A 12,659-nucleotide genomic window follows, 5' to 3' on the forward strand; every position below is an offset into this window, starting at 1 on the left:
AGAGAGAGAGAGAGAGAGAGAGAGAGAGAGTATATACGATAATAATCAACAATTGTCGTTGGTTTTCCTTCTCCAATTCTCGATAGTCATAAAAACATAGTTTTATTAAAATCGTAGTATCGGAAAAGTATTTCAAAACTTCATAATTATATTAAACGTGACGTCTTTTATAATTATAGTTGGGCGTTTAGCATATCAAAAGAAAAGAAAAAGCACGCAATAATTTTATTCTAGCTGTTCTAGCTCACCCAACAATCGTTCTAACGGATGCCGATATCCGAGTCCGTTCCGAAACCGACGTCGAACGTCGTCTCGGCCACGATATTCGCTCGCACAGGTGCGTCAAGATGTATTTTCGTATGCCGCGATTGTTTGGTTGCCACGTGTCAAAACGGTTGATTTCGCAAGTTGATGCGACATTCCTTTGTACTTTCGCCGCTGCCGATCGGCAATCGGAGATGCCGATGGACCGTCGGCAATGCGATCATCCGCCTGTTTGGCGAGCTGCACTCTCGAAAATTACGACGGAATTCTTGTCGGAACTTACCTGCAATAGCAGAGAAACCGAATCATTTTACATATCTTGGCTTAACGAAGCCGATAATGTGCGCGCGCTATTCTGTGTTTCAAATTTAATTCCGCGAGTCCCAATTCCGTGTTATTCTTAACATTCGTAAACTATCGTTCAAAACCCATTAAAGTCACATCTGTTTCCGCAGGAAAAGTCTTTTTCACTTGTATGTCTGGCTCTCTCTCTCTCTCTTTTTATTGAACGTTTTCAAAATTATTAATTAGTAAAAAATACGTTGCAAACCATAGAAGTAACTACGAAATTTATTTTCTTCAAAATTTCGAATGCAGACTTATATTGTCTAAATAAAAAGTTAACATAGAACATAATGTTCAATATTATGAAAATATTTGGTTTATATGCGTTGCATTACATTGCACAAACAATTTTAAAAGAAAAATATAAGTTTTGAACTTACAAATACATCTTTTTTAGTTTTTCTTGCTACTCACAACTGCATTAAAAAATCGATAGTTATAGAAAACAAAATATAATTTCCTTTACTTCTGAGATACAGGGTGTGTAAAAAGTACCGTGAAAAATCTCGAAAACTAGGCATTTTACGAAAAAGTGTTTTAGATAAAAGTTGTAGGGTTTTAAAGGATTTATTTACTGCTCTTATCAGTTTAACCTTGAATGACATCGCCAAGATCAGGACAAGGTCATCTTGAATTTTTTTAAAAATAGAACACCATATTTTTTATTGCAGATTCAAAACACTAATAAAGTTTATTTTCATTAAATACTTTTTGACTTTGTGAAGGAGTTGAATATTAGAGTATCACCGGTATTAGCATCATCTATTGACGTTATCATTCATTTCGAATGTTGCTTTATTAAAAAAAACTATGTTGAATAGGAAGTTAGGTTCTTTGTCAATTCTCTGCATCATGAGCTCATAAAATTCGTTTTGATTGAAATGATCCTCCTAGAAAAAGTACCGACGCGGTACTCTAATATTCAATCTTCATAACTCAAAAAGTACATACTGAAAATAAACTTTAGTGTTTTGCAAAGCTCTTCAATTAAGCTATAAGAATCTACAATAAAAACTAAGGAGTTCTATTTAAAAAATCGATGTGATCTTGATCTGACCTTGGTGGCGCCATCCAAGGCCACGCTGATATAATCAGAAAATAAATTCTTTATATCCTACAACTTTTATCTGAAACACTTTTTCGTAAAAAGCTAGTTTTCAAGATTTTTCGCGGTACCGGTATTTTTTATATACCCTGTATATTATAAAATATCGTGTAAGTTCATTTAAAGTTTGACTTACATACGTAATGTCACAGTTTTTACAAAGCGAGAAAAATCAAATGAAATTTTGGCAGTCTATGCCGTACGAGCTAATTCAGCGTGAAGAACGTGGGCCAGTTTTACACAGCGAATAAACAGCCGAAACAACGAGCACCGTGTGCCTGCGACGTGTCATGCATTTTAATAGAAGTCACTCCGTACGTACACATGCATTCTCGGCACGATATCTTGTTTTACATACTTTTTATATGCTCGAGAAATTATTACGTATATACATCCGCGCATACTATTTACTTACACATGTAGCAGTCTTTGAATTAAATCTTATGAAAAAAATCAGAGTTATTTTTTTGACAATGAGACTTAACATCCTCAAGAATCTTACATTAGAAGCGTCGAGTACATAAGTTGATATATATATACATATAAATTCTTACCGCTCATGAAATTGTAGATAAGAGGATTTACCGCGCTGTTGAAGTAACAGAGCCAATGAGCGATTAAACTAACAGCGATTGTCCATTGATCAGCTGGTAAATCCATGGTACATCTGAAATGTCAATTCCCGTTATTATATTCACAACATAATATTACACACACATTTATATACATATAAGCGATTTGTTAAAATTGTGCAAGTTCTTATTTGTTATTTAAATGATAAAATAAAATACATAAGGTATGTTTACAAAAATTTTATATAAGATATAAAACTTATGGTTATATTGATCATAAAAATGTAGATCGAAAAATTAGGAACAAATTATTACTTACAATAAGTGACATTCATTTTTTTACTAAATAATTCTAAATTAATAACGAAACATTTTTAAACTAGCAGTTTGTTAAATCTGAATTATGTTGTGCAGAATATCTTTAATAAACGAAATACAAAGTGTAGTTGTACGCGACAAAATAATTCCAGGTAAAAAATTTTTCATATAAACTTATACACAAATTAAAATTATTATATCTAATTATGCAAATTTATATGCCGAATATGTCTATACAATTTTATACACAGAGAATTTCTTGTTTTAAGAGAATGGCTTTAGAGATATTTCATATCAAATTACAAAATAACTCTATTAGTCTCATGTTAGATACAAAAAAATTATGTAAAACTCTATATTGTTACTATATTTAAAAAAATTGTTTTGATATATAATCATATATACTTATACACAAAATTTTATTATTATTTAAAATTATTACATCTAATTACAATATGAAAATTTATATGTCGAATATGTCCATACAATTGTATATATGTGGAAAATGTTTTACCGGGTTGATATCGTATTGGAAACAGTTTCTAAGATACACGTACGTTTTGAAAAATAAAAAATATTCCAAATTTCTACGTATGTACTACATGTTACGTGTTATATTTTTATGCACGATTATGTGCACATGAGATAATTAATTTAACATTTCAACATGGAATTGTATCATTCTTCGCAATATATAACATCATATAACTATATTTACCTTAAAATAGAGAGTAAATGAACTGGAAAGAAGCATATGGCAAACGTCACAACTACGGCGACCAACATCTTCGCCGCTTTTCGTCGAGATCTTAATTGACCTTCTGGGTTTCCACCTCCGGATAAAGGCATTTCAGTCGAATGGGAGATTCTAGTCGATACTGCTAATAATGAAAATCTAACTTTACATGTAATTTCACTTACTTTATATGCAAAATATTCTGATTGAATTCTTTTTTAAAGTATTTTGTTTACTCTGGTTTTGTGTTTCATAAAAGAATCGAATATTTGTACACATGAATATTTGACACTTATTCGACTATATTCCTATTTAATCTCGATAAAGAGAACAGTGGTTGCAGAGATTATTAATTATAATATATTTCAAAACGAGAGACTTACACTGCATTTTCAAGTTATAAGCGGCTTATATTCGTATAATCTGCATATTGTGATAGTTTTGATTTCAATTAGAATCGATTTTATCATCGCAGATAATCAAGCGGAATTATTGGAATCGCCCTATTTACGTAACGATACGTGTGGTATATGTATAGGCGTGTGTACAGAAGAGTGCATCATATCGTGCCGCATTTGGAGAAGTATTCCTCGAAAATTTCTTCTCCGGCTGCTCCTACTTCCGTGCGCTATTGGCCTAGTTTACACTGATCGCTTAATACGCGTATTAAGTACTATATTCGTATTAAATCGGGTTGATCTCAATAATATAAACAATGTCATATTAAGCTATTACGATACTCCTTCTTCACGTGTATCGTATCAAAATGGTACGCGTCATCAAGCACATTTATAATGATGTAAACACTAAAATTGTACATTGAAAAACAAATTTTATTTAATTCGCGTACCAAAAAGATGTACGGTGTAAAGTAGGTCATTCTCCTTCGGCAGAAACCAAAGAAAAACGGCGCGCGGTAGTAGGGCAGCTTTCAAAGAAGAAATTTCTAAGAAATATTGTTTATTTATTTATTTATTTTTTATAGCCAACGATTATGTTAGTTTTTGATTTTTTACTTTAAACGGGCCTGATGTACTTCCTGCATTTTTAATCGGGTGAATGTTCACATCTTTTTTTATTATAATAAACGAATGAGGCTGTATTCTGATTATTTAAATTATAATGAGCAAACTAAAATTAATAGTTTATATTCATTGATATGTAGTTTGTAACTGAAGAAGATCCAACACAAGGATCAAAACGTCTGACGTTCTAAATAAAGTATTCCATTACACAAAAATCCAGTGTTTTGTCTCGTGTTAGTTTTCCAATTTCTTTACTCTACTTCTAAGAAATACTTCCTCTGACGCGTGCACTCCTCTGTACATGCATGTAATATTTTAGTTTTAATGTTTTTACTGAACTGTGATAATGAATGAACTAGTAAAAACTTGGTGTACACAAAAAAATAATATTAAGTTCTTCAATACTACTATACATTTCAATTTTTACAGACATAAGACACAAACCATACAATAATTGGTTATTGCGTGCTTAAACTGTGTTTTTTCTTGCTTACGATTGTGTCCTGGAATATTACTCTTCCAAAGAACCCGCACGATCCGCCAATATGCTACGCTCATAAAGAGCAAAGGCAGGATATACAGAAGCATCAGCTTGACAATCGTGAATGTGGTTTGACTTTCTTGACTCCATGACCAGACACACTGAGTGAATAATACAGTCTGAACTCGGCTTTGTGACGGTACCGTGTGCAACACCAACAATTCCGGGAAATCTGACCAAGCAACATAAAAGCAATATTGATAAAAATGTAATTTTGTTTTCTTCACTCTCTTGTAAAAATTTTGCAAAAATTTACTTGTTAGCATTTTATAAAAAAAGAATATGAAAATATTAAGAATACAGCAAAGAAGATTTTCATATAAAACATTGCGATATTTATAAAATAATATAATATTGAAAATAGCAACAATTCTAAAGTAAAATGTAATATATATATATATATATGTATATAAATTTCCTTCAATAAAATTATGTTTGCTCTTTCACTCTCTTTCTTTCTTTTGTTTTGTACAATGTGTTCTAAAATATGGTGTAATGCAGTCTTAACTTTTTCCCTATATTATTAAAAGTATAAATAATATAAATAAAACAATACATACGTATATAATAAGTTACTTATTAGAAATGATAATTACCAAAAATCAGCGAAAAGACCCAGATCATTATAATAGCAAACTTTGCTCGGTTTGTCGTAGATTTGAATCGTTGATGAAACGGAAAACATATAGCGTACCACCGGTCGAGCGATATAAATGTCAATGTCAAAACGCTAACGCTCACTGATACTGTCTGAAACGCAATATAAACGTTAATTAGAATAATTACAACTATTATGTCAACTTTAAATTGTTATATTTTTAGTAACTAAAAATTAGATAATGTCGTGTACAAATATATTATTTACAAAAAAAAACTAGAAACAGGAAGAAGATGCAAGTAACAACATTAATAAAAATGTGCGCAATATTCTATCTTCAGAATTATAATATTTTCTAACCAATCATTGCCTATGTGCCTTATTAACAAAACTTTATACTTGTTTAAGTTTTGTATTTTACACGAAATAATTTTATACAAAAATTGCTCGCGAATACCGTCTGCGTGTATGCAGCAACGCAGCACGTTTTAATTAAATCGCGGCTATCACTCGCTGCTCTCGCATTTGCAGCGAGTGTAGCCAAGTAGATATCCGTCACGCTAGTCGCACACATAATTCGAAAGATAGCGCTTACCAGTACACGTGGTGTACATGCATTGTTATGACGACAATCGCGTTTTGTTTTAATCCAAAATGATTCCTCAGTAAATTTTGTAAATGTATTTCATTAATTAAAATTAATTGAATAAAGATAATCTCGCTGGAAAATTATATCTCAATTTAATTTTGAAATAAATAATCATAATAATAACAATGCCATATATTTGGAGAGCAAATTCTAAAAATTCAAAAGCTCGCGATATCAAAAATATAGATTTAAAATAAAAACTTACAATGCAATTTATATATAATATATGCACTTATATTCAATAAAAATATTACATTTGAATTAATTATTAATTAATTAATAACAGAATATAATTAAATTTTCTATATATTTACAAATAAATAACATAAAATAGCTAAGATAATTTTGAGTGAAATTTGCAGATTTCCTTCAATTTTTTTCTCTCTTTTCTCTCTCTCTCTTTCTCTCTCAGTTTCAATTATTCTAAACTATCTTCAACCTGTCACATAGAGAGTTAGTATCTTGCTGATGCTACTTTGTCTACAGTTAAAAGTTCATCTTCTCGATTACGATGACGCTTAAGCTGAGGTTGTTTCAACATACTTGCACCTTATATGACATACGTTACACGTTGTGTCACATATTTAACAAAATGAGCGGAACGTAATTTTCTTGAAACGAGCGAGGGAGATATAAACTGACTTTCTTCTGATGGCCCCAGAAAACGTCTGAAAAATTCATTGCGGTCGATTGCGTTGCAAAGATAGAGACATCGCGTGTAAAATATAACATTCAGACGTTAGACATTTCCGCGTTTTTCCATGTAGCACGTCATATTTTTTACCGCATATTTCACTTGCTTGTTTTTTTTTTTTTTTTTTTTTTTTTTTTATGAGAAACGGCGCTGCTCTTATATTGACGTTTTTTTCGCAGAGTTCGCTGTTGCTGCGTGGCGACGCACGACTCTCTCTTATACACCTATCTTATACCTCTACAATTTAAATGTCGCGAAAGAAGAATGACGTTGATATACGGGACAAGATGTGCGACAAAAACGAAATTATACGCTTGGAAAATGAGATCATCGGCGACATCGATTATACCTGATCCTGACTAATAGTTATCGATTTGTGCACACGAGACACTTCCCCAGAATGCTTTTTTAAATTACCCAGTGGTATTTTCGAAATTATTACAGAGGAGGTATCGAAGAATAAATGCAACGTACACAAATAAGTTGTAAGTCGAGATGTGATTCTTCGATTAAATGAAAATTCTCTCGAAATCAAACAGATTTCTCTATACCAAAAATAATAACGGCATAAATAAAGGTGACTCTAGAGAATTAAATCTGACACATTGTTATACACATGAATATAATAGGACTAAAATGTTGAATTGAATACTTAAATATCATTTCACTTAAATAACATGTAATACATATAAAAGTAAATTAAAAAATAAATTAGACAAGTAAATTAAAAAGACGTAAATTTTTACGGTCTAATATCTTGAATTATACTTGAAATGTATACTTGCATATATGTTTTCAATGTATTATATCGAAGAGAGAATTGTTTGAAATGTGCGTTGAATGCAAGAATCTCCGTTTTATCTTCGCCGATCTAATTTTTGAGAAACGAAAGTGTGATATAAGTTTGAAGTCAGTTTAAGTGCAAAATTGGATTAATATAATCACACTCGAAGCGGAACGCACGTAGCAATTTCCGTTAGGTACTTTCTGTCAGTGCGAGCTCGCGTTTGCTCCACAACGTGACGTCAGAATTTGATGCAAGAAAACAGTCCATTTACTTAATCTAATCAATATCGGATTGCACTATGTACGGTGCTTGATTACTCATTGTCTCTGTTTAATGATACTGTTTTGTTTTAAATAATATAGCAAATAAAAATACGTTTTATTATATAGCGGAAAAAAATTCGACAAATATATACTTACTTAATCGTTTTAATTCAAAAATTAACAAGAATTAATGCTTGTAATCTTTCCTGATTAATCTTTAATGTTCTCATCTGACATTTATTCTGACATTTGCATGCAATATGCAAATACGAAGAGAAAAAGATCTCTTTTGCTGAGTACTGACCTTAATTAGTATGCACATTCATCCAACAGAGTGAACTTCCTATTTTGTAACATTCATCACGTTTTATTGAACATTAAAATCAGAATTTAGTATCTTTGGTTAGAATTTCAGGATAGATCCTCTCTATAACATAGAACTTCCAATTCAGAAACAGTTAATTTGCCTTCAATTAAGTATAATAGATCGTTTGATGCAATAAAATTATCATTTTTATATACCGCAATTTCTGATGTAAGTAAAAAATCACATAATGTTCCAATATGTTTATCAGTAATAAGCATGTAATAAGAATTTAAATGTAAATTTAGGAAATTCAAAAAAAGTAGAACAATTTCAAAAAAACTTATTGGATATTCCAAAAAAGTAGAAAGAGTTCAAGAGAAAACTCATCACTCTCTCTCTTTGTTCTAAGTTTGTTTTTATTTTTTTACAACATTAATACACCATTACATTTAAAGTGACAAATCACCATTTTTGGTAATGACAAAATTTCTTTTTTTAATTGTTTTCATATCAAAAAATTATGAAATAACAACTAAAACAATTTTTATTATAAAGTAACAACTAAAACAACTTTTTAGGTAATAATCGTTGCAATTTATGACAACTAACTTTATATGGTTTATTGAAGAATAGACAGTTTATTTATTTTTCATAGAAATGACTAATCAAATTATAGATGTAGAAAGAAAAGTAAACCGCGATTTGTTAAACTGTTTTACACATTTTCATGTGTAATGAATATGTGTATAACAATTAAAATTAAAATAAATCTAGCAAGCTAAATCACAATTGTTCGTGTGTTGAGAAAGTAAAGGTGAAAAAATTTCACACAATATCCGTTTGAAACGTTTTGATCAATATATTTTTGATCATCATCAGCCAAGCTAAAAACATATATATTGTCTATGTGTACTGCCAAAATTATGATAAATACAATGAAAATTTTTCGAACATTGATAGTTCTAATCCTTTTTGTTAGAAAATCGAAAACAATTTTATATTCTATATATATACATCCTATTATTTAAATCTAGCCCTTTTAAATTTACTGAAGTAGCGTTGCTCTATCTAATCTGATATTTTACAAGTAAAAGCAATAAAATAAGATTTTTCTGAACAGTTTATTATTCATGTAACGGTCGACTGCATTGTCTTACACCGGAATTTTTAGCCAAGCATAAAGTGACTTTTATTACATTCTATGCGTCTCTTCTAGTATAAAATAGCAGAAAAACAATTACTTTTATAATATGTTGCCACTTTTTTCAGCTTTACGTCATGTTTGATAGTGATGACTCATTATATTTCTTAAAAAACACTCCATTGCGAATTTTATTCTGCGCTGTATTTCTCTCTTCCTAAAGCTTTCTTTCAAAGCGAATGATATTTTCCGTCTAGCGTCGTAATTGAAAAAGAAACACATATGTGTATGAGAAATATGTACCGCAATTAAAGAGCTATTGAAAGTAAAATTTTTTAATGCTAATTTCGCAATGAAGGATTTGCAGTATCCCCATACAGCAAACATAAGAAAAAAAATATTTTGTGTTGCTTCGTAAATAAATAATTGACGTACGTTATAAGCAGTAATCTCCACCTCTCGCGATAGATGTTATAATTTATCGTACAACAGAGTTTCAGACGAGCCACAATTCACGATAGACATATGGCAGTAATAAATGGAGTCTAATGAGATGGTCAGTAGAGAAGCGACAACACATTGTTAATATAATGCAATTAAGTTTATCGATCGTCAAAGCAAAACTGCGGACAATATACATTCTGTATTATCACAACGTTATATTCTCTATAATTTTCTATACAGATATGCTTGTGTGTGTACTTCTCTTGCTAAATTCTGATATATGATGCTGCAGTGTTCTCGCGTTATGTTTTCAAGTAAATATAATAGGAAATAATAAATGTAATATAAAATCAATATGAAATATATGAAATCGGTTTTTCGGTTAGAATAATCTATCTTTGTGCTGGGAAAATGTGTTTTTAAAAGCGTGAGCAAATTTGCAGAAATTTACAAACGATGTTTAAACTTATTTTTAGACGTGTGTGGAATTTTCACATAATTTTACTAAAAGTTACATATATATATGTGTTATTCAAATATTTATTGTTATATATACATATTACACATACACACACACACACACACATGATAACAAATATTTTGTGTAGATTTAATTCGGCAAATTAGAGATTTTTTTGTGATAAAACTTTATATAACCATTATAGAAAACTACTTTTTATATAAACTAAAAAATGTATAAACGGTTATGAGAGCTATTCGCTGGATGTTGTGCGGAAATACGCATGTATATATATATATGTATATACAAGGTGTCCCAGAATTAGTGTAATATCTCTTGTGAACAAATAGAAGGAGTAAAACTGAGTCAAAAAGTTTTATACAATTTTGCTAGATTCGCAATAGTTACCGAGATCTTAATTAACAAAGATCAGCGAATAAGCATGCATCGGGCTGTCTTACTCGCTTAAGACAGCCCAGTGCGCTTCGCGCGCTTACGGTGTTACCTGTAGGATCATATGGGAGGAACTAATATAACAGCATATACTATAACATATACATATTAAAATGTAATTGTGCGAAGCGCCGGGCTGTCCGCGCGTAAGACAGCCCGATGCACGCTTATTCGCGGATCTTTGTTAATTAAGATTTCGGTAACTATTGCGAATCTAGCAAAATGTTATAGGACTTATCGACTCAGTTTTATTTCTTCTACCTGTCTACGAGAGATGTTACACCAATTCTGGGACACCCTGTATATATATATATACGTGTTCACGTGTAAATCTTACACGTGAGTTTCATCTACTTAATCATTAAAATATTATGCGTGCACGTACAGAATTGTATAAAATAGAATAAAAGAATTTTCTGTAGTAGAATGTAAATTTTTTTACCAATATGCGTTTATACGTAAATAAATGTAAGCAAAAACTCTATCCGTGTGTTCTTATATTTACAACGCTAATAATAATAAAACACTGCTTTCTTGCAGTATGTATTTAAAAAAATAATAATAATAAAATTATATATCTACTTTTTAGTGTCTTAAGGCTTCTCTATAATTCTGTGGCTATTTGGTATTGATGATGTTAAAAACAAGAAAAATACGCAAAAGCTTGATTTAATTTGTGTGAAAATAAAACATTATTTTTATATAAAATAAAACGCATGTAAAATCAATAGAAGATTTAAGTTTTCCAAGTTTTTTACCATTTTTTAAAAACATCTCTGTATAATTCCTATTATCACACATAATTCTCATTTATTTTTTCTCTTTAAATACTTATATATTTATTTATTTAGTTAGCGTTGTCTCTATGACTGAGCAAGAATGATATATTCAAAATATATCATTCTTAGTGTTCGATTGATCAGTCAAAATGATATCAAATCGTCACGCGTAAAGATAGCTTAGATACCGAACTGCGTGGACACAACCTTTACTTTATCCGAATGTGGCAAATATTAGATTTAATTACTGGAATCAATTACATGCAAATGTACTTTCATCTTGTTTATTAAACATTGCAGCTTAAGTATTGTATGTATTCCGTTTACATCCAGAATAGTATAGTAAACTCTACTATACGCGACATCTCTCCCTCTCTCTTTTTTTCTCTTTCCCTTTTTGCGCGCCAGACGCTGATAAAAATCCCCTAAAACCCTAAAACAATGGATGATAAAGCGAGTCAATGTAACATTAGCTTAGCGTCGTAAAGCTCTTGTAGCACACGAATGTGCCAGCGTACGTATCTAATTGTTTTGTTCCATGTTAGTATAGTTTTATCTTTTTACGGTTTTATGTCTTTTGGTACTTTTATTATTTGTACAAAATTTCATTTTTAGTTTCAAATTAGAAAAACCCATTTTGGTTTGATACGGATATTAATCCTTCAGCGCCAGATATGAGTCTACGAGACCCACCCAAAAGTTTTAAACCGGTGTGTCTACTAGGTATTAATTTAGCGACATCTGAAGGTCGCGAAAAAAAACTTTAGGGCCTCAGATATAGTAGAAGTTGTTGACAGCGTCCTTCGTTTAATAATTTTGCGAAGTTTAAATTTTGAAGTGCAAAAAAAATCTGAGAGAGACCCAAGTCTGGACAAGACGTTGGCATTTCAAAAAGTAAATTTTTTTTTAAGTTTGAGCACTTCTAATATATTAAAAAATTAAAAAATTGTATTAATCTTATATTGCGTATTTACGTTTATAAAAAAATCTTAATATTTTGCTATATTGTATTTGTAGAATTTGATAAAGACCTAAATCGAAGGTCGAAACGTTATGCTTCATTTATATACATTGAATAAATAATATTACCATCACATATTCGCACAACCAGGGACTTAATACCGGTATGATTTCAATACCGGTATTATACTAGAGATTGTATACCGAAACCGATATAG

General features: G+C 30.6%; 1 protein-coding gene across 4 annotated transcripts in view; it reads right to left on the bottom strand.

Annotated features, from left to right (window-relative positions):
• LOC109861417 (orexin receptor type 2-like) overlaps nucleotides 1-6,098 on the bottom strand; it is an 11,645-nt gene extending 5,547 nt beyond the window's left edge. Inside the window, exons 1-6 of one of the 4 annotated variants that reach the window (XM_020441057.1) lie at nucleotides 5,865-6,098; nucleotides 5,503-5,656; nucleotides 4,860-5,078; nucleotides 3,323-3,485; nucleotides 2,269-2,381; nucleotides 249-547 (exon numbers count right to left, since the gene is read on the bottom strand). In XM_020441057.1, the coding sequence (XP_020296646.1) occupies nucleotides 387-547; nucleotides 2,269-2,381; nucleotides 3,323-3,485; nucleotides 4,860-5,078; nucleotides 5,503-5,530 (684 nt within the window). In that variant the 5' untranslated portion in view covers nucleotides 5,531-5,656; nucleotides 5,865-6,098 and the 3' untranslated portion in view covers nucleotides 249-386. Of the gene's footprint in view, nucleotides 1-247; nucleotides 548-2,268; nucleotides 2,382-3,322; nucleotides 3,486-4,859; nucleotides 5,265-5,502; nucleotides 5,657-5,864 lie in introns of those variants that run through there. The other 3 variants (XM_020441056.1, XM_020441054.1, XM_020441055.1) reach the window with 3 other exon arrangements.
• Between the last annotated feature and the right edge of the window lie 6,561 nt (nucleotides 6,099-12,659).

This window comes from Pseudomyrmex gracilis, unplaced genomic scaffold (assembly GCF_002006095.1).
Source record: "Pseudomyrmex gracilis isolate BER0280 unplaced genomic scaffold, ASM200609v1 scaffold_748, whole genome shotgun sequence".
Classification (NCBI taxonomy): domain Eukaryota; kingdom Metazoa; phylum Arthropoda; class Insecta; order Hymenoptera; family Formicidae; genus Pseudomyrmex; species Pseudomyrmex gracilis.